General features: G+C 36.2%; 1 protein-coding gene across 1 annotated transcript; it reads left to right on the top strand.

The window, feature by feature from the left end:
- The first annotated feature begins 3,703 nt into the window (after positions 1-3,703).
- ANXA1 (annexin A1) lies at positions 3,704-22,669 on the top strand. Its single transcript, XM_077906895.1, has 13 exons — positions 3,704-3,895; positions 11,241-11,320; positions 11,415-11,523; positions 12,018-12,112; positions 12,951-13,064; positions 13,490-13,580; positions 15,468-15,547; positions 15,734-15,790; positions 17,607-17,700; positions 18,504-18,599; positions 19,853-19,911; positions 21,312-21,434; positions 22,331-22,669. The coding sequence occupies exons 2-13, from the start codon at positions 11,255-11,257 to the stop codon at positions 22,382-22,384; spliced, it is 1,038 nt and encodes a 345-aa protein (XP_077763021.1). The 5' UTR covers positions 3,704-3,895; positions 11,241-11,254; the 3' UTR covers positions 22,385-22,669.
- Positions 22,670-23,575: the final 906 nt, after the last annotated feature.

Raw genomic sequence — 23,575 nt, 5'->3', positions numbered from 1 at the left:
ACTACTCATCTTTAGTCTTTTCTACCTTTTCTAAACACAACATTCAGTTGAAATACATTTATATCTTTATAACATGCACTCATATACACATATCACTATAAGCCAAGATTTCATAAAATAATATTTATAATGTGTAAAACATTCTGATAGTTTCTGTAATCATCCTTTTCATTCTATTCTATTTTTTTAATGTTGGTCAGTACATAGTAAATTGACTTCATATTCTACTAATAATTTTGACCTAAATATTGAAACACACTGCTACAGATGTGTCTGGTTAGTCAAAACCCAAAAAGTTGTCTTGCTGGACCTCGATCTAAAGAGAAATGTCTGTTTTCTTTCCAAAGGTCATGGACATGAGGAAATTCCAATCTCAGGAATTCCAGTCATGGTTTACTTTTTGAGGGACAGGGTGATTCCTTTCATTTTTTCTTGTTGAATCATTGAATCTGTACCAGAAAACAATATAACTTATCAAAATGTTAATCCATCATATTCTCAGTCAATCACCTTCCTACACTGATATGTTAAGAAAACAAAATGTCTTCCACTTGTACTGTACAGATAATTTTGCCTATTTTTCCTTACATGAGGTCCAATGAAGATGCACTCATGTGAACCTCACTATCCATTTGACTACCTCATTAACTTGGGCAGGTAAGATTTAATTTTTATTTATTTATGATAGTCACAGAGAGAGAGAGAGAGGCAGAGACACAGGCAGAGGGAGAAGCAGGCTCCATGCATCGGGAGCCCGACGTGGGACTCGATCCCGGGTCTCCAGGATCGCTCCCTGGGCCAAAGGCAGGCGCCAAACCGCTGCGCCACCCAGGGATCCCGGCAGGTAAGATTTAAAACAATATATATCCTTCTATTCCATGTGATGTCAGGAATACATGAGCATTAATAATCATCATCATCACCCCAGGAACTCAGTGTGCATGTGCACATGTGATAATTATTTGCCTATTGATATACCTAGAGGTAAAGAGAAAACCATCTATAATATTATTTCTCAAAATGCTTTAACCAGTGAATACGTTTTAAATAACCAACGAAAGCAATATTTCCATGGACTGTGGATAGTGGGTGTAAAGAACTTTGGGATTTCAGTGAAATGCTATCTTTGGTGATTCTGAATATACCTCTTTCTCCATACGAAGAGTAATGCTTGAGACTGAGCCTAACATAAAGAGGTGCAGGGAAATCCCTTACTAAGTCAGATCTTTTTTTAAAAAAGATTTTATTTATTTATTCATGAGAGACAGAGACACAGGCAGAGGGAGAAGCAGGTTCCATGCAAGGAACCCGACATGGGATTCGATTCCGGGTTCCCAGGATCACACCCTGGGCTGAAGGCAGCACTAAACCCCTGAGCCACCAGGGCGGCCCTAAGTCAGATCTTTTGCTGGAGTCTTAGGCACATAGTTTTTTGCTCTGTTAACATATAATGTGTGTGAGTGAGACCGTATGTTGTCTCATTGTTTTGCTTCATCTTTACTACCAGGCCTACACTAAAGGAGTAGAAATAAATATGCTGTGAAAATGTATACATTGTGGTTGCTTTTAACGGTCTTTTCCCCTTTTTTCTCTTCCTTTCCTTTTTGTTTTCTCTCTGTGTGAAGTAACTGGAGCTGATGACTCATCTTCTAGAAGCAGTAAGATTGGTGAATCATGTCTCCAGGGTTGCAGTATGGTGGCATTTCAAATACATAAAAAACATTGGACTCCTGATTATCCCTCAGCTGTTAGTGATAACATATGCTATGTTCTCTTTTATTTTCACGAATCCATTTGATTGTCTGGGGGGAGAAATTTTCCCACAGATCATTCACATCAATATTCCTCTATGATTAGTGACTTGCTTTACTTTTTATATTTGGGAGTTTCACTTGCTATTAGAGTTACAGCTAAAAGTTAATTTCGAAAAAAAAATCTTCTTTTTTTTTTTCTCAGTTCTTCCACAAGGACTACATTTATTGTTCCTATTTTAGGTTTGCCAGTGCCTTGCAAATCCAAGTATATAAAGCAAGTCCTCTGGATTTATGCTACTGGTAACCACAAAAACAAAACAAAATGAACCTATGTATTTCTTTTACGTCTTTGTATTTTATAAAAGGCACATGGACTTTTTTCTTCATTTCACAAGAATGTCACTGTGCAGAAATGTTCCAACTTTTCCATTACCAGAGTTAGGACTACAAATACAAATAGAAAAACAAATTTCATTATCTTTTCCCTTCACACCTGACAAAATAAATGTAGTATTAGAAAGCTGGTCTTTATCTGTCAAATGAAATGTAGTAATATGAAACAATTAGTTAGTAGCTAATTAATTCGTTCAGCGTATACATGGAGGGTGCCAAATATATAGATTGGCATTTTCCCAAATATTTAGATTAGATGATCATCCCATGTCAGGATGTGTTGACTTCATTGAAATTAGCATTGAGAATTTAGGATGTGTTATAAAAACTGACAATCTTAAGAAGGCATTTTCATTGGTTTTTGTAAAGCTGACAAATATATATATGCATATGTATGTATATATTTGTATAATAACATATGTATAATTACCTGAAATATCTACAAGGAAAAGAGGCAAAAGAACAAATCACTAAAATGTCCTATAAACTGAACCACACACTATAAAAGAGTTTATACTTTTGCATAGTTTAATGGAAATATCACATACAATTTTGTAAGGATTTGTGGAGAATAAAACTGAATCACTATGGAGGCTACCAAAACAAATTTCCATTTCTTGTGTCAGGTAAGAAATTTCTTAAGGCACCTGTTTTGTAATAGCTGCTACTTCATTAATCTTTTCATTTTACAGTTCTAGTGCTTTGGTTTATTGTTCAACTACTCTAGAATGTCAAGCATCTACGTAAATCTATCTGCAAAACTGATTCTATATAAAAGAATTACTGTAAATTGGCCTTTTAAAAATGTCGTAACAATCATAGTTCTAACATTGACTTTGCTTACAATTTTGAGATAATCTGGGGATTTATTTCTTTTATATTTCTTATTTACATACACAAGCTATATACAAGCACAAGAAGTATTTTATTTCATCATTTCATTTCATTTTTTTAAGTAGGCTCCAGGCCCAGCATGGAGCACAATGTGGAACTTGAACTCACAACCCTGAGATCAAGACCGGAGCTGAGGTCAAGAGTCAGAGGCACCCAGTTGCCCCAACAAGTCTTTTATTTTAAGGTAAGAAAAATGCTGGTAAAATATAAATAAAACTTAATCAGCATGGTATGATGTTAAAATTTACAAAAATACATTATTTCTCAATTGTCACAAGAATTCTAGTGTTTAAGACTGCCTGGATAATATTATCCCTATTTTTACAAAAGTAGAAGGGTTCAGGGAAATTAAATATGTCCCTAGGGTCACATAGTAGTAAGTGATGGAGCTGGGATTCAGACTGAAAGGGTTTTCTTGGGTTTATCTGAGGTTTATATATTTTTTATTTCACAACCAGTTTAACTAAAAAAAATAGGTGTCAATCATTGGTAGCAGAGTTGGGGTAGACAATACTGCTGCAACTTGAAAATCTATTGCATTTTACTTTGGAAAAAGCAGTGCAAACTAAGAAGGGGGGAAAAAACTCTGTGCTTCCGGTTTTTCTTTTCCCCCTTTGTGCTGTCTGCCTGGAGTTGGTTTAGTGAGTAGTTTTGTTGCAAGACTTGTTTCACTTTGTTTCGGGCAAGGCTGAGCCACGTATTACAAACAAAAAGGCAACCAATTACTAACTTCTGGTTGCTAGGTGTGGCCTCCTTTCAAACTCTATAAAATCAGAAGTACAAGGCTTCTCTTCTAGTGTGAAACGTTCAGAGGAGAATCTCTTAGTGCTTTGGAAGAAGGAGTGAAAAAAAGGGTAAGTCTTAGTTTTCTTTTTAGTTAGTTTTGATTGTTTTGAAACTTTTCCCCTCGGGATGTTAAGTGTTACTGCTTCTGCAGGATTTAGGGCTAGGCGTATTTAGTATGCTTTGAGAAATCTTTCTGTGAAATCACATTGGGTATTTATATTTTAGAAACCACAGATTGTAATGTTCTGTTTTACTTTGTTAAGAAATAGAGTTTACAAATATGGACAGTTTGCTTAATCCTGGCTTATTGTACTGTTGGTGAGTTACCATGGGGAAAAAAAAAGAAGAAAGAATGTGTTTTCCTCCTCCGAGTTATACATAGGGAGGGTGGATGCTTGCAGAACAGAAGTGTTAGAGATGAGTTTCAGGAAAACTGTTTCAAAGTAGCAGGACTATCTTATTTTTCTTTTTTGATAAGAATCATATAGAGTCAGACCTCATAGTGATAATCATGCCCTTTGTAATTAACATTTGAAATTACGTTATGTTTATTTATGCAGTGTAAATAAATCAGAGGATCCGCTTATTAAACATTTCATTTAAAGAGGGTGTGGCCACATTCTTATTCCTGTGGTCTCTGTGTCATAGACCAGCTTTTCCAGTGATGCTTTGAAAACCTAAAGGGAAGGGAAATACTTTCTGGGTGGTGTCAGATAAGTTATTTCCTGTGAATGCCAATTGGGTCCTCTAAAAATTATTCTACTTAGTAGCATCTGGATTGTGAATGAGAACTAATGGCCGTAAGCTCCTTAGAAAACCACAAAGCAAGTCTAAAGCAGAGTTTTTACTGGTGTTGGATATATTTGCAAAAGGGAGAGAATTTGAATCATAACATATCCAGCTAATTGTACATTACAAGTGTTCCTCCAAGAATTTTTCTTAGCCCATTTTGAATGTTAAATGTCCTGATGTCTAACTTTTAATGCTAGCTTGCTGAAGAAAGGTGTGTTTTTCTTGCCTTGTTGATGTCTAAAATTATACGTGAACTTTGAAAAAGTAACATTCCCCTCTGCACCCGGAATGTATTTTGGTAGCTGGAAAAGAAGGAACATTGCAGAATGATTCAACTGTGGTAAAGTGCTCGTTTCATAATTCTGAAATGGCCTCTTCTCCAGAAGTTATGTTACCACCCGGGCCTCAGGCTCAGCCACATGTGGCAGATAGCCAATATCTCACTGATGTTGACAAAATAAATAGTTCATAATAACATTATTTAGACTTTCACGCTTATTAAATGCTTTCTCAATCAAAAGATCTGCAAAGCTAAATTTCTGTGGATGAAGTAGTTTGCTGAGTTGGTTGTTCTTAACCTTCTCTAGAGCCTAGAGTTATATTTAAAATCAGAGCTAAACAGCTAAACCAATGGCCCTATTATTTTTTCAGTGATAAACCCAAAGCAGTTTTTGAAGCAAATAAGTTCACTTTTCTTTAAAACAGGATAAAATTTTATCGGAACAATCAGAACAGATATAGTTTATATGCTATGTTCCTTAATTTTCTCCTCTTCTGTCCACTTGAGGTGAAATTTAAGGTAGGCACTTCAGAGCTATCACACATTTTAGATACTATTTATTCCAACATTCTTATTTTTGCAAATGAAGACCCCTGAAGAAGTTAAATGTTTTCTTGAGGCCCTAAAGTCAGTTAAAGAGAATCAAAATAGGGCTCAGCACTCCTCAATTCTTATGTTTATATCCTACAGTTAGGAGGAAACATTTGTTAAATGTATAGATATGTTTCCTAAGTAATTAGCACTAATACACTGCTTATTCATTCTGTAACATTTATTAACATAGTAAATACCAGGGATTGGAGGTACATAATGAATGTGGATTAGCACTGCTCTCATGGTAATGCTGCCAGGGAATATAGATATGTCAGTAGAAAGCAATGATACAAATTGGTTAGGGAGTAGCATAGGGGCAGGAGGATGCCTTGGGAGAGCGCAGGAGGTCACCCAGCCCAGTGCTGAACCAATGAGTGAGTTTTCTGGAGGGTGTGAAGAGGTCTATGCTGAGTCCTTGTAGAAGTACCAGTTTGGCCAAGGAGAGCAAATATGGAGGAGGAAACAGCATTCCAGGCAAAGGAGACACTGTGTCCAAAGGCCCAGAAGCTGAACATTCATGAGACTACCTTTCAGAAAGTGGTTCTTCATAAGTCATACCGTTGGCTAGTCTAATTGCCTTCTCCCACATGGGTAGGTGTGGGAAGGACTTCTGAAATACATAATCAAGGGAAAAACTGGGCACAAGCCAAAGCATTGAAAAATAAACACCTGAGTCCTAGGGCAAACCTTGCCACAGTCTCCATGGGCCCACTCACTGTTAATGAGTTTGATCCTCAAGTGTGAGCTATTAAAAATAACATTTCCTGCCAGTCTTTTGGTCCTTAGCTTAAAAGAATATGCAATCAAACAGCATGGATTTATGTATGTCTTGATGCTTGCCACTTCCGTCTAGAACACTGCCAGGAAATCATACTGTTTCTACTGTTCCCAAGTAGAACATTGGAATAAGGATGTTGTCTTAGGGACACCTGGGTGGCTCAGTGGTTGAGCATCTGCCTTCGGCTCAGGACGTGATCCCAGGGTCCTGGGATCGAGTCCTGCATCGGGTTCCCAATGAGAAGCCTGCTTCTCCCTCTGCCTGTGTCTCTGCCTCTCTCTGTCTTTCATGAATAAATAAATAAAATCTTAAAAAAAAAAAAAAAGGATGTTGTCCTAGGCAAGTCACTGTTGGTATCGCTGTACAACTGATCATTCTAGATTGTCACGAGGAAGGCATGAGAGACCACAAAACTCAGTTTGTCACAGATCTTGGAAGCTGTCTTTCATGAGGCCAACAGAGATAGAAATGGTGATTAACAACAGCAACAAAACAAACGACTTTTGTAATAAATTCAATCCTTCAAAAGAGTTGCGAGAATATTGCTTAAGAATTACCATATATTTTATACCCAGATTCCCCAATTGTTAATATGCCACATTTGTTTTGTCTTCTTTCCTCTTCTACCTTCTCGCTATATTTTTGCTATCACATTTGAGAGAACACTACAGATATGACGTCCCTATGCCTCTAACTTACTCCTGTCTCTATATATTAAAAAACGAGGACACAACTGGAGTGCGGTTTTTGAAAAATCAGGAAATTGATTTTGATACCAGCTCTTAGTGTTTCCACATTTTGGGTCGGTTTAATTACTAATGCACTGTTTCCGGAATACCTTTATGATATAGCTTAACAAGCATGGATCCTACATTCTGTCTAATATCTTGGGCATATTTTTCTGCATATTTACTCTCTTTAATTCCTTGCTGAATGAGATAAAGAAAGGTGTCTTTATGAAACATAAGTATAAAGAAAATGCTCATCTCTAGAAAGTTACACATTTATGCACAGATAAATGAGATTGGTAGACAGTGCATGTTCACAAACAGATCATTTACTAGAAGAACTCTGAAATATTATTAATTTCCATAAGGTCAATCTCTCTATAAATGGCCAATTTCATCATCAAATTAGACGATGTTAAGGATGAGATAAGCTTGGTTTCAGAGCTCATTAGCAGTCAGATTAAGTATATATTGAGCCAAGGTACATTAATAAAATGTGCTCTTAAGTACCTACTATAAACAGTACAACTAAAAAAAGAAAAAGAAAAAAAGAAAATCTTTTGTGAACTCATGGGGTTATCTAATTTATTTTTTTAACTGTATAATTCTATTTCTTAGACCAAATATTTCTCTGAATAGTAATAATATCGGACATTTTCATAACATATAGCAGTCTATAAAATATCTTTGTATGCATTATTCATCTATAGTTAAGCAAGTATTAACCTTCAAATTTATTGAATAGGTTTTATCAAGTACAAATGCTAGTTTTCAAGCAGAGGGTAATTATTGAAGAGATAGAGTGGTTTAGCAATTCAATTTGGCCAGATTTTTTTTTTTTTTTAATGGAGAGAGTGTGCACTGGAGCAGAGTGGGAGTGGTGAAGTCTGGAGTGGATTAGGGGAGGGGCAGAAGGAGAGGGAGATAGAGAATTGTAAGCAGACTCCATGGCCTATGTGGAGCCCTATGGGCGCTCGATCTCAACCCTGAGATCTCCACCAGAGCAGAAATCAAGAGTCAGTAGCTTAACCAACTGAGCCACCCAGGTGTCCCAGTCTCCTCTACATTTTTGGCAAAAATATTTTTACTGTAGTATTTGTAAGGTATGTTGCAACTGTTAAAGATTTCTATTAATATATGTGGTTGACATTGAGCAGTTAACTACTAGTACATAATAAAATCTCTTTCCTTCGGGTCAATTTCTTATATCCTGCCACTATGCCTGTGTCTTTAAGCTGAGAGCTAGTAGATATTATTTGGCTGGACTGAGATTCCATTTTCCTCACATTGCTTTTCTGAGACAATCTATTCAGGCTACTTTTCTTTTCCAGACCATGCTTTCAGACCATCCAAATTATTTCAAACTGTAAGATCCAGGAACTCAGGAGATATGTTACAAAGATATCTCCTGTATAGACTCTGTTGTGTCAAATAAATTATTCAGACCCCTTATTATTGTTGTTTTGTGTTATGTGAAGAAATCGATGCATTATGGGAGCATTTTTTTGAAGTGAAAAAAAATGAGTCCTGTTAAGTTTCACAAAATTTATTTATTTTTATTTTTTTAAAATTTTTATTTATTTATGATAGTCACACACAGAGAGAGAGAGAGGCAGAGACACAGGCAGAGGGAGAAGCAGGCTCCATGCACCGGGAGCCTGACGTGGGATTCGATCCTGGGTCTCCAGGATCATGCCCTGGGCCAAAGGCAGGCGCCAAACCGCTGCGCCACCCAGGGATCCCGACAAAATTTATTTTTTTAAGTTGTGAGATTCTTTTTTATTTAAGATTTTATTTATTTATTTATTTATTTATTTACTTACTTACTTACTTACTTATTTGTGAGAGACACAGAGAAAGGCAGAGACATAGGCAGAGGGAGAAGCAGGTGGGATCACAACCTGGGCCAAGGACAGGTGCTCAACCGCTGAGCCAGCCAGGGTCCCTGAGATGCATTTTTAAAATTATGTTGACAATATCCTTTGTCTCTGGTCTCTTTTGAAGTTTTTGTTTGTTTGCCCAATTGAAAAGAATGGAAATACTGGAATGCCTGTTTCACTGATGGAAGAGTATTTTACTAAGTGACCAATCATATCACTCATTTTGAGGATTCTACTTTATGAAGGGCATGGATGAGTTTATAAAAATGGAAATCTCACATACCTGAAATCTTGCCAGAAATAGTTAGAAGTTCAGGATGTGCCAATTAAATAATTGGAAAATGAAACTCCACGTGCCCGCAGCAATTGCTCCAGATTACGACTGTAATGGGAGCTAAAACCTAGTGCAAAATTGTACATCATGACTTCACCTCAGGAAATAACTTCAAATTTATCCGTTGCTGGGGGTGGGGTGGGGAAGAGATTACTTTAAATGAATGCACAATATATTGGTTCTTCTCGCAGATGACATAATAGTAATTCGAACAATCCCCATGATAATAAAGTGGAGATAGTTTCTGCTGTAGATATGATTTCCTTCACGTATTTAATTTCATTACTTGAAACAGATTATTTTTCAGCAGGTGTGGCTGAAATCCTTTGTCTGAACATGCTGTTAAGGAATCAGGTTATGGGTTTTATTCTTCATCATTCCTTTAGCTTCGTATCAAGAATTTAAAACTACTGAGATTGCCCTTCCAGACTTTTTCAGATGTACTAACAGTCATAGTCTCCAGAGGGATAAGCAAAAGAGTGTGGAGAGAGATGCTTCACTTGACCTCGGATTCCTAAAAGCACATCCCCAGACAAAAAAAGGATCACTGATAACTTCTTTTGTGGATAAACGGAGCACAATAGGTTTTTTTTTTAATTAAAAAATTTTTAAAGGTTTTATTTATTGATTCATGAGAGACACACAGAGAGAGGCTGACACATAGGCAGAGGGAGCAGCAGGCTCTCCACAGGTAGTCCGAAGTGGGATTTGATCCCAGGATCCTACCTCACAACCTGAACCAAAGGCAGATGCTCAACCACTGAGCCACTCAGGTGCCCCACATTCGGTTTTAAACGTGCTTCAGGTTTTTAAAATATACATGGTTGGTTAAACAAAAATACTGCTGAACCATGAGAGCAATTCCAAAAATTTTGAGATAGGATTTGCCTAAAGGGGGCATCTATGTTGCAATTTCACCCTGATACTTCCTGTTAGAACAAAGAACCTGGTATATGATCTGGGTTTTTTGTGTTGGTGGAGAAATTTGAAGGACTAGTAGTTAGGATGGCTCAACCAGGAAGAAATGTGAGAATAGCAATTACTCCAGGGGCTGAAATAATTTTATCCCAAGGAATGGAAAATGGAAATGGAATTATTTGAAGGAGAAATACCATCCAAATATCTCTTTGTCAAACTTTTTTAACATTTTGAGTCTGAATCAACTTTTGTAGACTGTCACAGATTGTTTTACCTTATAAACGTAAAATGTTATGCTCTTTCTCTCCCCATTTCTTCTCTTTCAGCCCTCACCAATCCCACGCAGATTCTCTGAAGGCCTGCTAAACAGCCTCTAATCTTTCATCTTGCCCATCTCTTTGCCGTCCTCTTATGATATAGGATGACTGATCTTTCTGAAATATAAAAGGAATCATGCTGCTCTCTTTTTAGAAAACCATTCATGTTTTCCTAAAGCTTTGGAGATACATTTAAACTTCTTTGATTGGGCTTCTGTCAACATTTCTTCCTTCAGTAGACAACTTTCAATGTCCCAAATATGACAACCTTCTCTCTGTTTTGTTCTCTATAACTTTTCTGTCAGGTTCATCTTGACTCATTTCAAGAGAGGCTCAGATCAGCTACCGCTGCCTCTAAGCTTTTGTTCCCCCCCACCCCCCCTCGGGAAGCACACACTAGCAGGAAGTTCTCTTGAGGCAAGGATGAAGTTTCAACATTTTTTGGGCCCTCAGTGCTTAGCACATGGTGGATGGTCTATAAATTTAGAGCAGTGAAGTAAATCACCAGCCCCTCTCTTCAGCCTCCACACTTCCTTGTAGAATCATCTGACCCTTAAAGGTTAGGACTAAATATGACAAGAAAGAGCCAAATGTCTGAGTAGAGGCTGTTCTGTTTGAGGAATAAGACTCTCCTTTTAAAAAGCTTACATCTAGTATTTTATTATGCTCCTAATAAGTGATCTGAAAATAAGGTCAAAGCTACTCTATGTCTTGAGTATGTGAGAGAGTAGAGTGATGTATATATGTGATGGGTTGGTGTTCTGTAATAAAATCTACCTGTTTTCTTTCCAGATACTTCTTTAAAAATGGCAATGGTATCAGAATTCCTCAAACAGGCCTGGTTTATTGAAAATGAAGAGCAGGAATACATCGTAAGTCAAGTGACAATAAAATAACTTAGTTAAATATCAGAATAGAAACTAATGAGAATGAATGGACATGACTCTGTTTCTCTGTCATCCACAGGAAACTGTGAAAGGATCCAAAGGAGGTCCTGGGTCAGCAGTGAGCCCCTACCCTAGCTTCAATCCATCCTCCGATGTTGCTGCCTTGCACAACGCAATAACAGTTAAAGGTAATGACGTGTTCCCCAAACAGTTCTCTTCTGGATATTTCCCAGTGGCCATTTGAATAACTATCATAAAAGAGACACGTGCAGTTGGAAACGTCTGTTTCATTTTGAAGATAAAAAAGATTTATCTGTGAAACACAGATATATTGCCTTTCGCAGCACTTAGCAAATTTTGGTCAAATAAGTGGGATCTCCATTGTTATGACTGATATTTTTACCAGCTTATTTCCAGCAGAAACTCAGTGCTGACATCAACATCTCTCCTCACATGTACGGTCTTTTTTTTTAAAGATTTTTATTTATGTATTCATGTGAGACACACAGAGAGGGACAGAGACGCAGGCAGAGGAAGAGGCAGGCTCCCTGTGGGGAGCCCAATGGAGGCCTCAATCACAGGACCCCGGGATCAACCTGAGCCAAAGGCAGATTCTCAACCACTGAGCTACCCAGGCATCCCAAGAAAATTGATTTAAAGCCTGGTGACCTTTCATTTCCAGGTGTGGATGAAGCAACCATCATTGACATTCTAACTAAGAGGAACAATGCACAGCGTCAACAGATCAAAGCAGCATATCTCCAGGAAAAAGGAAAGGTAGGTCGGAGTGGTAAATTTAGATACTCAATTTCAGTTACATGTATGTCTAGACATGGATTTTAAAGCACAGTTACCTACTTTTTTCAGTCTCTAACACTGTTTTCCCTTTACAACTAAGACTAAGATTATAGTACTTACCCATTTGATTGCAATGTAATCAATACTAGCAAAGTCAATCATTAATCATCTTGGTTCTTTGCAGATAACTTCTCTAATGGAGACCAGTCTTTAATTTGAATATAGTGAATACCGAAAGTACTATTGGCAATAAGGAGTATGCTCTGATTGACATGTCTTCTGCTAAAATTTAACCTGAGCAATTTAATGTCTAAGTGTAAAGTTTTTTCGTATAATTCTACTTTAAAAGTAAGATTTGTATTTTTTAAAACCAATAAGGGGTATTTTTTTAAGGAGTTGCAGTTAGAAAATGATATAATGCCAATGTCTGATTATAGTGCTTATTTGAGCAGTGCAAACTCCAAAGCCTGGAAAATTATTAATGCATTTTTTAGAGCATTCTTACTTCTGTTTCTATCGATATACAAATCTATATGTTTTAAGATTTGTGATTTCCTCATCATGTAAGAAAACCCTCAAAGAAGTCCTTTCAGAAGTTACCAGTGAATTCAGTACATTTCACTGTCATCATTCTATATCTAAAAAGTGAAGATAGCATTCTACATACCATATTTTGTATCTGAAAGAAAGGAGCTCTAGAAGATGGCTGGATTTAGAAATCAGTAGAAAGGTTACCTAAAGGCTGGGCAACCCCACATTGCTATACCGCCCAGCATGTTTCTTATGAGAAGCCCTGACTCTAATCTCTTCGGTACAGCCCCTGGATGAAGCTCTGAAGAAAGCCCTTTCTGGTCACCTCGAGGAAGTTGTTTTGGCTCTATTAAAAACTCCAGCCCAGTTTGATGCTGATGAACTTCGTGGTGCCATGAAGGTAAAGAATTGATAAAAGCAAAATTCCTTTCCTCAACAGATTGTACAGGTCAAGTCTACTTATACCTCCTGTTATAACCTCGCATCCAGTACAGGGCATGCCAATCAGTGGGAATAAAATAAGCGAGTGAATGAATGAATGAATTGATTAATTAAATGGTGGTGTTAGCGGATGTATTATTTCCACTCCCCTCATGATGTCTGTCACTGCATGAATCCTAGACCTCACTTTTTATATATTTGTGCAAAATAATGGCTTTTGTTTTTAGACTAATATAATTAGTTTATCGTATTTATTAAATATTGTGGCTATTTATTAAATACTGTAGGAAATTTACTAAATGCTAGATTCAAATAAATTTTGGGACACCAAAACTAGCAGATGCTCTTGAATAAAGTTTTTCCTACATTTCCTTTTCAATTCAGGGCCTTGGAACTGATGAAGACACTCTGGATGAAATTTTGGCATCAAGAACTAACAAGGAAATCAGAGAAATTAACAGAGTCTATAGAGAAGGTATGTTTTAATGCCCAACAGTCCAAGTTACCTTAGTTGGAAACTAAATCTGATACACCTTTCTTTAAATTGAACGTGGGAGTTAATGATGTGGCTTTGGAAATGCTTCATATTAAAATATTTCTTCATTGTTAGGGATGTATCTCGCAACACCTTTCTTTAAATTGAACGTGGGAGTTAATGATGTGGCTTTGGAAATGCTTCATATTAAAATATTTCTTCATTGTTAGGGATGTATCTCGCACATGTGCACTGTTACCAGATAGCCCTCAAGTTGCTAGGGTGCTGATAAGGGAGACAGTATCCCACCCCTTGTCAAGTTAGCACTTTAATAGAAACTGTCTTTCAAAGACAAATGTTACATACTATTGTCATGGAAAACTCAATTCATAGCATTGAATTTAAAGCATTTCCTAAATACATTCCTATTTTTCTGAGATTTATGCCCAAAAAAATGTTCCGTTCTCTTTTATTTTGGAAAGATAACAAGAACAGAAATTTCCAAACAAGATATTCTCCATTTGTCCTTGAAAAGGTAAAGAGTGCAGTGCTTATAATCCTCTGATGGGAACTTTCACTTTACTATTATGAATATAAATGATTCACTTACTCTTTATCTCTAGTTATATCCATGGGGATGAAAGTCCATGGCTCATTTTATCTATCCAGTGAAACATCTCATTTAAATGATATGCTCGACGCTGTCAACAAGCGGGTAGCTATAACTGGGTCCTGGGCAATTTTGGAAGTTTCATGAGTTTCCTTTTCTGGTTTCACAAACCCTCCACATTTTTGGCTTCCCAGCCAAAATGCAACACCATAGAGGATCTTTCTGCTTGATTTTCATTCCAATCACAGGGAATATAGTAGCCCTCACACATTGTTTTCAGAGAAATTTAATAAAGAAATCAGAAGAAGGAATTTATATCTCATTACCAGTGTTTATCTTAGATCCCTTTATTAGTAATAATAGTCAAGAAAGGCATCATTAATAGTTTTTTGTTTGATAAAGCAGTTTACGGAGGTATATATCTATATTTCTCCATTATACCCCAAATACAGTGCAGTGATACCTTAATATTTAACTGTCCTGTCTTCTAGTCAATTATAAATTCAGTTAATTTTTGGCTAATACAGCATTAATTAATTAGGTTTAATTAGGGTATTTAGACAAAAGAAAGTTGTAAATCTATATTTATACATACTTACACACACATATATATACATAAACTATATTACATGTAAGGTATTTATACTTTTTTAAAGTAAGTAATCTGTGTTCAAGCAAGTACCTCTGGCTTATTCTTTTATTTTTTATTTTTTTATTTTAAAGATTTTATTTATTTATTCTTGAGAGACACACACAGAGAGAGGCAGAGACATAGGCAGAGAGAAGCAGGCTCCATGCAGGGAGCCCGATGTGGGACCCGATCCCGGGACTCCAGGATCACTCTCTGGGCCAAAGGCAGACGCTCAATCGCTGAGCCACCCAGGTGTCCCAGCTTCTTCTTTTTTTTTTCTGGCTTATTCTTTTAAATAACTATTCTAATTTATACCATTGCATAAATTCAGGCATGTTTTATTTCAAAGTTAATTTTTTTAATTAAGTATACCTATGCAATTTATTCTTTTTAGCAAAGTTTGTATGACTGTTAGAGTTTTATTCACAATATTATCTAAATTGCTTTCATTGCCTTGTAGGAAGTACATTTGCTGATCTAAAATTTTACTTGCTCTGATTTATTTAAAAAATAATATTTGAAATATATTCCTTAAGTGACTGAACATTTGACACTGCAAATGCTAAGCCAGTACACAGATGTCAGATATTATTTTTATTACCATTTTCACTGGTTTATTGAAAAATATGCTTTTCTCATTTCTCAGAACTGAAGAGAGATCTGGCTAAAGATATCACCTCAGACACATCTGGAGATTATCGGAATGCTCTGCTTTCTCTTGCTAAGGTACCTCAGCTAGTTCAGGACAGACCTCTTCCTTTTGAAGAGTAAAATGAGATTCCCTCTCTCTCGAAATAAGCACTTGATTCTCTTTTTCTCAAAAAATATTATTTATCTGATTTTAGAGGAATTAAGTAAATCATGTGATTACATGCTGGAAAACCACTTACCAAAGAATGGGATTTTTTTCAGGGTGATCGATCTGAGGATTTTGGCGTAAATGATGACTTGGCCGATACGGATGCCAGGGTAAGCAAGTGCTGACAAATACTACTGGAATGGATTTCCCATGTCAGATAGGTTCTGCATTAGGTGGGGTTACCGCTTGATGTCTCTATGTGAAAGCAAAACTAAGACCCTCTGAGAGACCAATGGCCCCTAATGTTCATTCCCTGAATGATGCACACCCAGCCTGTTCTTGAATAACCCAAGAGAGGAAAATTATGTTTTAAAAGATTTAATTATTCACAAAGTGGGGAAGGATTGAAAGAAAATGAGAATTTATCATTCACAAGGATTGTTTTGTTGAGAAAACTCTGAATTTTTATTTTACCGTGTATAAGAAAGGGAAAAATAAATTTTTAACTCAAGTGGAAAGAGTAAGCACAACATTTTTAATGGAACAATGGAGTGGTTTGTAGATATAAGTTTATATTACGAAAACGTTATAGAAATGATATTATAACTATAAAAGATTATAATAATATATTTATATGCTTTCTGGTATATTGATCCACATAGTTTCATTGAGGTTGTTGGTTATGTATACACCAATCCATTGGCAACATTAGAAAAATCGTGCCATTTTAGGGCTGGAATTTCTGTTAAAAAATTTAAAAAACCCTATTATTTGCATATGCTTTCCTCATGGGACAGTATTATGTCTATACATTCATCACAGTGAGTTAGTAGGATAGAAACTTATGTGTGCATACTCACTCCCTTCACAATACCAGTACATTATATTTCACATAAAAGGAACTCAGTAAAAGTTTTTGTTGAATAAATGCATACATACCAGGTTTTTGCCTGAAATGTCCAAAATAACTTCTGTCCATCAGAAGTTTGGCCATTATTAAAATAATAGAAATTTGCATAATAGAAATTATGCAAGCATATCGAAGAACAGAAGTTAGTTTATGAATAATTGCCCCCATAACAAAAAATTATTCTTATTTACTTATGCCATTTCTGAATCTGCGTTCCATTGTAAGGCTATCAGGGCTCTTAGATGTATATTTATGGCAGCTACATGGATTAGTGTGGCCCAGGGGGATGATGGCAATTAACATATCAAAGTTAACAGAGCATGCTTGTGACAGTAAGGGAAGGATTATCTTTTTCAGTTACGAAAGAAGAAAATCTGCAGTTTAATAAGGTTAAATTCTTTATCTAAGATTATAGAGCAACTAAATTGCAGAGTCAGAATCTGACTCCAGAAATTCTATATCAAAATTCAAGATCTAGGTTATGTTTGTATTATTGATTTATTAGTACTTGCTGATAGTTACTTTGAACAATTAAGAGTAAAAAAAATTTTTTTTAGAGAGTCCCATGGAGCTGTCTTGATATAGAACATAATCCAAAAGCAATTTAATCCAGCAAATATTTATTCCGCAAAAAAAATACATTCAGTCTCTACTGTCTGCAGGGTGCTTGGAGACATACTGTGGAAGATACTTGCCAAACTAAGGTCCCTCCCTATCTTTAAGGAATTTGCATTCTTAACATTGCCGACTGTGATTAAATTGGACACAAAGCAGCTGCCTAGAAAATTTTTGAAGAGATCTAACATTCTTGTGCAGATATCAAGTCAGTAGATACTCAAATGTTTATGTTTCTTTTAAAAAAAAAAAGACTCCATTTATTTATTCGAGAGAGAGAGAGAGAGAGCGAGAGCGCTAAGACAGAGAGAGGGAAAGGAGAGGGAGAAGCAGGCTCCCCACTGGGCAGGGAGCTCACCCTGTGGCTTGGTCCCAGGACCCTGGATTCATGACCTGAGCCAAAGGCAGATGCTCAACTGAATGAGTCACCCAGGTGCCCCTATGTTTTTGTTTCTTGATAGGCTTTATATGAAGCAGGAGAAAGGAGAAAAGGAACAGATGTGAATGTGTTCATTACCATCCTTACCACCAGAGCCTATCCCCACCTTCGCCAAGGTAAGAAAAAAAATTCCTGAAAACCATTTATAGAAGACGCAGGTTTTTTGAGGACAAATAAAAGAAGGGAAAGAGTGCATTGAGCATTTGTCCAACTTTGCACAGTCGCCATTTTACCATATTTGAGACATACTTTGTGACTTTGGCAGGTAGAGCTTCATTTAATTATCTTGACTATTTCTACTCCCCCAAAATATTTGGAATAGTTGTGACAAAATATACACATACAACAGAATGAAATTACAATGAAGAGAAACATTAAAGTCCGGACTAAGTGGGGAGGGCGGGGGGAAGGCATAGAGATGCTCCCAGACCAAAAAGCAACAAGAATTCTGACCTTTGAGCACAAGATTTGGCTCTGAACCTCTTGGAAGCCAAGGCAAAGGGGGAAGTCCAAATGATGACTTTAAGTTCATCATCTTATAATAGCACAGTGATTTTTTAGGATAAAAGTAAGAGACATTTACTACACAGCTCTTTATATAAGGGAAGATCCATTCGGTATGGCATTTAGCTCTGATGCGGTAAGGGCCATGGTTGTCAATCACATGCCAGTTCTAATAAAAGTCAACATGTGTGAGAAGTCCCCAAAATATCCAGGAGCACCAGGATAGCCATGCGAGTTACATTCTTAGGAGAAGACAAAATCTCCAAAATACACTCCGTGAAACGATTAGCTTTAAAATGTGTGTTTTGAAGAGTCAGTCATCCAAAGAAATGCTTTGAGTCAGTTACCCTGATTTTGCTAGTTTGCTAAAGCATAGGATGCTTTGTACATCTCTTAGTTTAAATTTAATATTCAGTGTTTCAGAAATACCGCAAGTACAGTAAGCACGACATGAACAAAGTTCTGGATCTGGAGATGAAAGGTGACATCGAGAAATGCCTCACGGCTATCGGTATGTAGTCACGGAAAGGGAAGAGTTTTCTAACTTGAAATGATCAAGGCTGTCCCACAATTCAAAAACAAAACAAAACAAAACCAAAAACTGCTGCCCAGCCTGAGTGGCTCAGTGAGTGAAATTTCTGCCTCTTGATCTCAGCTCAGGTCTTGATCTCAGAGTGATGAGTTCCATGCTGGGTGTGGAGCTTACTTAAAGATAAATAAATAAATAAATATAATTTTTTTTTTAAATCCTAAGATGTGATAAACTTATGTTCTATATAGAGGCAACATGTAAGATAACAGCAATGAATATTTAGCTAAAGGTATATTATGTCCTTCTTAATAATTACAGATATTATTACCTTTTTCAGAAAGTTGGACAAGTGGGAAATGCTTTCTCATAAGCATTTACTTATGCCAAGTGACGCACCAGGGTGGGCATAGCTCAGAGGAAAGTCAGAGTGGCCATTAAGAGCATGGGGTTTGGAAATAAATAAATGCAGGTTCAAATCCTGTCACTTGCTGATTGAGTCATCTTAGACAAGTCCAGAGGGATTAGCTCCATAGGTCTCCAGGACCTTCTGGAAAGTTCTTCAGAAGAAAAAGGTTTTAAAGGTCTCCCATACTATTTCGATGACCTGGGAGCCTATGTTCTAAAGCAGTGCTCCTCAAATGAATGTGTGCACGAATCTCCTGGAAACTATGTTAAAATGCAGATTCTGATTTAGCAGGTCTGTAGTGGGGCCTTGGGATTCTGTATTTCTAACAAGCTCCCAGTTTACGTCAATACTTTTGGTCACACTTTGAGTAGCAAGGTAGAGACTATTACTAATGGATGCATCTGTTAGTGTTTTATCTTGTGGTTGCATCTGTTAGTGTTTTATCTTGTGGATGCCTTATACTGGAAACAAGTCCTATTTCACTTGAAAAAAAAATTCTTATTACAACTTAAGAAAAATATTTATGGTATGCCCCCATGGCCTTTATCATCTACTGGTTTCCTCATGTCCAAGAAGAGTATTCTCGGGAGAGTATGAACTGAAGTTGCTGTTGGGTGGATTTAAGATAGAGGAGATAGGTGACGCTGTCATGGAAAAGATTCCTCAAGGCCGCCATCTAGAGAAGAGCTTTTTATAGGCTAAATATCCCCTAGTAGAGGAGGGATGAGGAAGTAGAGTGGAGAATGGAATTTTGCTGGTCAAACTTTCAGATGTATCTTTCTTCTCATGTGGTAAATATGTCAACTAAAGTGTGCCTGTCTTGCAGTGAAGTGTGCCACAAGCAAACCTATGTTCTTTGCTGAGAAGCTTCATGAGGCCATGAAGGTAACATTCTATTTTTATGCTTTGCTGAGGGGTGAAATTACTGTTTGTGGGGAGAAAAACAGGAAACTGTATTGTTTGCACACCACACCGATGTTAATATCTTCCCAATAAAAAAGAATCATTGTTCCACTTAATGCAAGAGGCAATGCACATACTTAGTGGAATAAAATTCTGTCAGACTTGTCCTATTTTTTTTTATAGGTAAGGTGGTCAGGTGAGCTTGTCAGTAATTCGTGGTATACTTGTTTCCATAAAACCTGAGTCAGCAGAGAAAAGTTATGTATTTTTTTCTTTTAATGCGTTAGTAGCCTATTTCCACCAAGGTTGTGGGTTTTATAATTTCCTCCTTTCTAAGTTTCACTTGCCTTTTTTATTATTCTGTCATCCATGCCACGGATTCGTATTTCATTCCAAGATTTTAAAATGTTGTTTTAAAATTACTGAAGTGTTATTAAGATATATTTGCAATACCACTTCAACTTCGAACTTTATTCTCCTCGGGATGCCACCTATATACAGGTATTATGAAAAGCTATTAGGTTGTCTCTTTTTTTTCTTTGCAACTCCAAAATAAGGAAGTTGAGAGAGAGAGAGAGAGAGAGAGACAGAGAGACAGAGAGACACACACACAGAGAGAGAGAGAGAGAGAGAGATCTAACCATTTAATTAATAAGAAAGAATCCTTCTGAAATGGTAAAATGATAAACATGGTGCCAGCACCTGGTAGGCAGTACAGTCCTAGACCACATGCCTGCTGCCATCTAGGGGGGTAATTATCTAGGTGAGTAAGGATGAATACCTAACATTATAGAAGAGCAGGAGAAATCAATGTAGACTTGCTGTCTGCTAAACTAAGACCTGATATTTGAATAGGAATTGGCCAGATGAGAGCAAGGGTGGAAGAGATGGAAGGATAAAGTTGGTCCAGGGGAGAAGTTAGCATGACTCTCTCAAGATAATAAATATAATGAGAGTGATGGTGCACAGTGGAAGAAGAGATTGTGGAATCAGGCATTGTAAACCCAAATAAAATGATTGATTTTCCTCCTAAAAGCCACCAGAGACCATTGAGGGTTTTAAACAGATGGATTATATGATCATATTTGCAATTTAGAAGTTCATGTTATTATTGGTAATTTTTGAATGGGTTAGACCAAGGAAAGACTGGATGATAGAAGACCAATTAGGAGGTTGTAAAAGCTCTTACATGCTGCCAATGCTGTTGTTGTGTTCCTGTCATTTTATTTCCACCTGTGTCAAGTGCGTGTGTGTGTGTGTGTCTGTGTGTGCATATGTGTGTGTTTTAATGAATAAACAAAAGAGCTGCACATTCAAACCTATACCTGCTTTATGAAGAGTGCGCTCTGAGTATGACATTTACCATCATTTGCTTTAAACAGGGTTCTGGAACTCGTCATAAGACACTGATCAGAATTATGGTTTCCCGTTCAGAAATTGACATGAATGATATCAAAGCATGCTACCAGAAGTTGTATGGTGTCTCTCTCTGCCAAGCCATCCTGGTACGTTATAATTTTCATAATGCCATCTCCACAAACGGCAGTCTTTTTTGCAACTTTTCCAAAAAGAAAAACTGACTTACATATCTATAGATTTTATATGTAAGATTAATTTGTTTTATTAGGATGCATAATTTATAAGTAAATTGAACTTTCGCTGGATTAGTAAGTTCTGCACTAAAAAAGACTACACAAATACACAAATATTTTAGTAGCAATGGAAATATTTATTTCCCAAACATAAATTTAGCAACCAGAATATTTTAGTAGGGAGATATAATGATTTATTTTGCAATGAATATTGGTCAGAAATTAGAAACTTATCATTCTAATTTTTCCTAGATTTTGTTATTAAAATGTATAACATGCATGTTTAAATTTTCATTAAAAATAAAAAGAAAGAAAAGTCAAGGATTTTCAACTTATTGAAAGATTGAAAGATAGGTGACTATTTAAAGTTAAGTTGTCACTTATATCGGATAACTAAATCTATCAAGAAAAAGTGAGAAAATCACAGGCTTATCACTTTCTCCCTGGTGAGTGAGTCAAATAGCCTTCACTATGATATGAAATTAAACTGTGCTAAGCCTACTCAATTTTGTGTGATATTTCATTCTTGGAAAATAATGGCTGTAATATACAACATAATCAATATAATCTGAATTTTGAAAGCTATTGCTTTTTATGTAATAATCAATGAACAAATATCAGTTATCTGCTATATTAGTTGTATTATTTCAATAAATGATATTCTTATCAAAGATCCTAGAGTTTACATACTGTGATATATGTTCTACATCTATAAATATATAAATACATAATTCTTCTATAATTAAAAATCCCTTATGTTGACTATGGTTCCAGGTAGCATTAAATATACTCTATTTCTTAATCAACAGGATGAAACCAAGGGAGATTATGAAAAAATCCTGGTGGCTCTCTGCGGAGACTAACTTTCCTTTGATGATCACAAGCTTCTTGATCAGAAGACTTTTTAATCATATCTTTTCATTCCATATCATAGACTTAAATAGGAAAGTTTTCTCAGCAGGAATACAGTCTAGCTAAATACTTTCTAAAAAATATAGCCTATAAATTGTTTTTATATCGCAACTCCATGTAAGTTTTTTTAAAACTATATTTATCCCAAAATATAAAACCTCATAAAAGATTGTCCTAATAACATTACCTGAGAAAGATGTTTGTGCAGTAGAAAATAAAATGATCTTGCAGGACAACTGTGTGTCATTGGTCCTTCTATTCTGAGTATATGTGTGTGTGTTTGTTTGTGTGTGTGTGTGTGTATAATGAAATAATTTAACTTGGTATCAAGGGCAAGGACTTGAATCCTAAATTATAATCATTTAATGAAATAGATTTTGCAAATTAAACTTGAGAAAATATTCACAGAGTTGGAAAATGGACTCCTTATATGTGATCATCCAGATACAGATAATTAAGTGCAGGTCTGTGTAATAATGGATTTATTGCATTAGCATTGTAACAATTGAACATTCTGTTGCTTCACAAACCAATGTGAACATGAGATGATAACAGCAATAAAAATTTCTCTTTTTAAAAAATGGCAGTTGCATGTTAAGTTTTCAAAGAAGCTGTCGAACTGTTTCCAGAGTGCCTGTACCACCTCATTTTTCCATTAATATATGTGTATTATAGTTTCTCCACAACCTTGTCAGCATTTGATATTGCCACTATTTTGTATTTTGACACTTTATTATTTATTGTTGGGTTTTGAGAATTCTTTATATACTCTAGATAGTAGTCCTTTGTCAAATATATGGTTTGCAAATGTTTCCTCTCAGTCTGCAGCTTTGTCTTTTCATCCTCTTATTAGGTCTTTGTCAAAGCAAACACTTTAAATTTTAATGTGGTTCAGTTATTCCATTTTTTCTTTTATTGATAGTGCTTTTCATACACAGACTTTTAATGGACCTTAATCCCTGAAAACTTTCTCCTCTGTTTTCTCCTAAAAGTTTTTCATTTAACATTTAAAGTTTGTGATCCGTAGTGAAATAATTTCTGTGTAAAGTGTGAAACCTAGGTCAAAGCGCTCTCTCTTTTTTCCTTAGCATGTTGAGTGGCTTCCACACCATTTGCTTCCTCTGTCAAATTGTTCTTGCACT

This window comes from Canis aureus, chromosome 1 (genome assembly GCF_053574225.1).
Source record: "Canis aureus isolate CA01 chromosome 1, VMU_Caureus_v.1.0, whole genome shotgun sequence".
Lineage (NCBI taxonomy): Eukaryota > Metazoa > Chordata > Mammalia > Carnivora > Canidae > Canis > Canis aureus.
The sequence above is the reverse complement of the archived record's forward strand: the minus strand, read 5'-3'. Positions and strand labels throughout refer to the sequence as shown.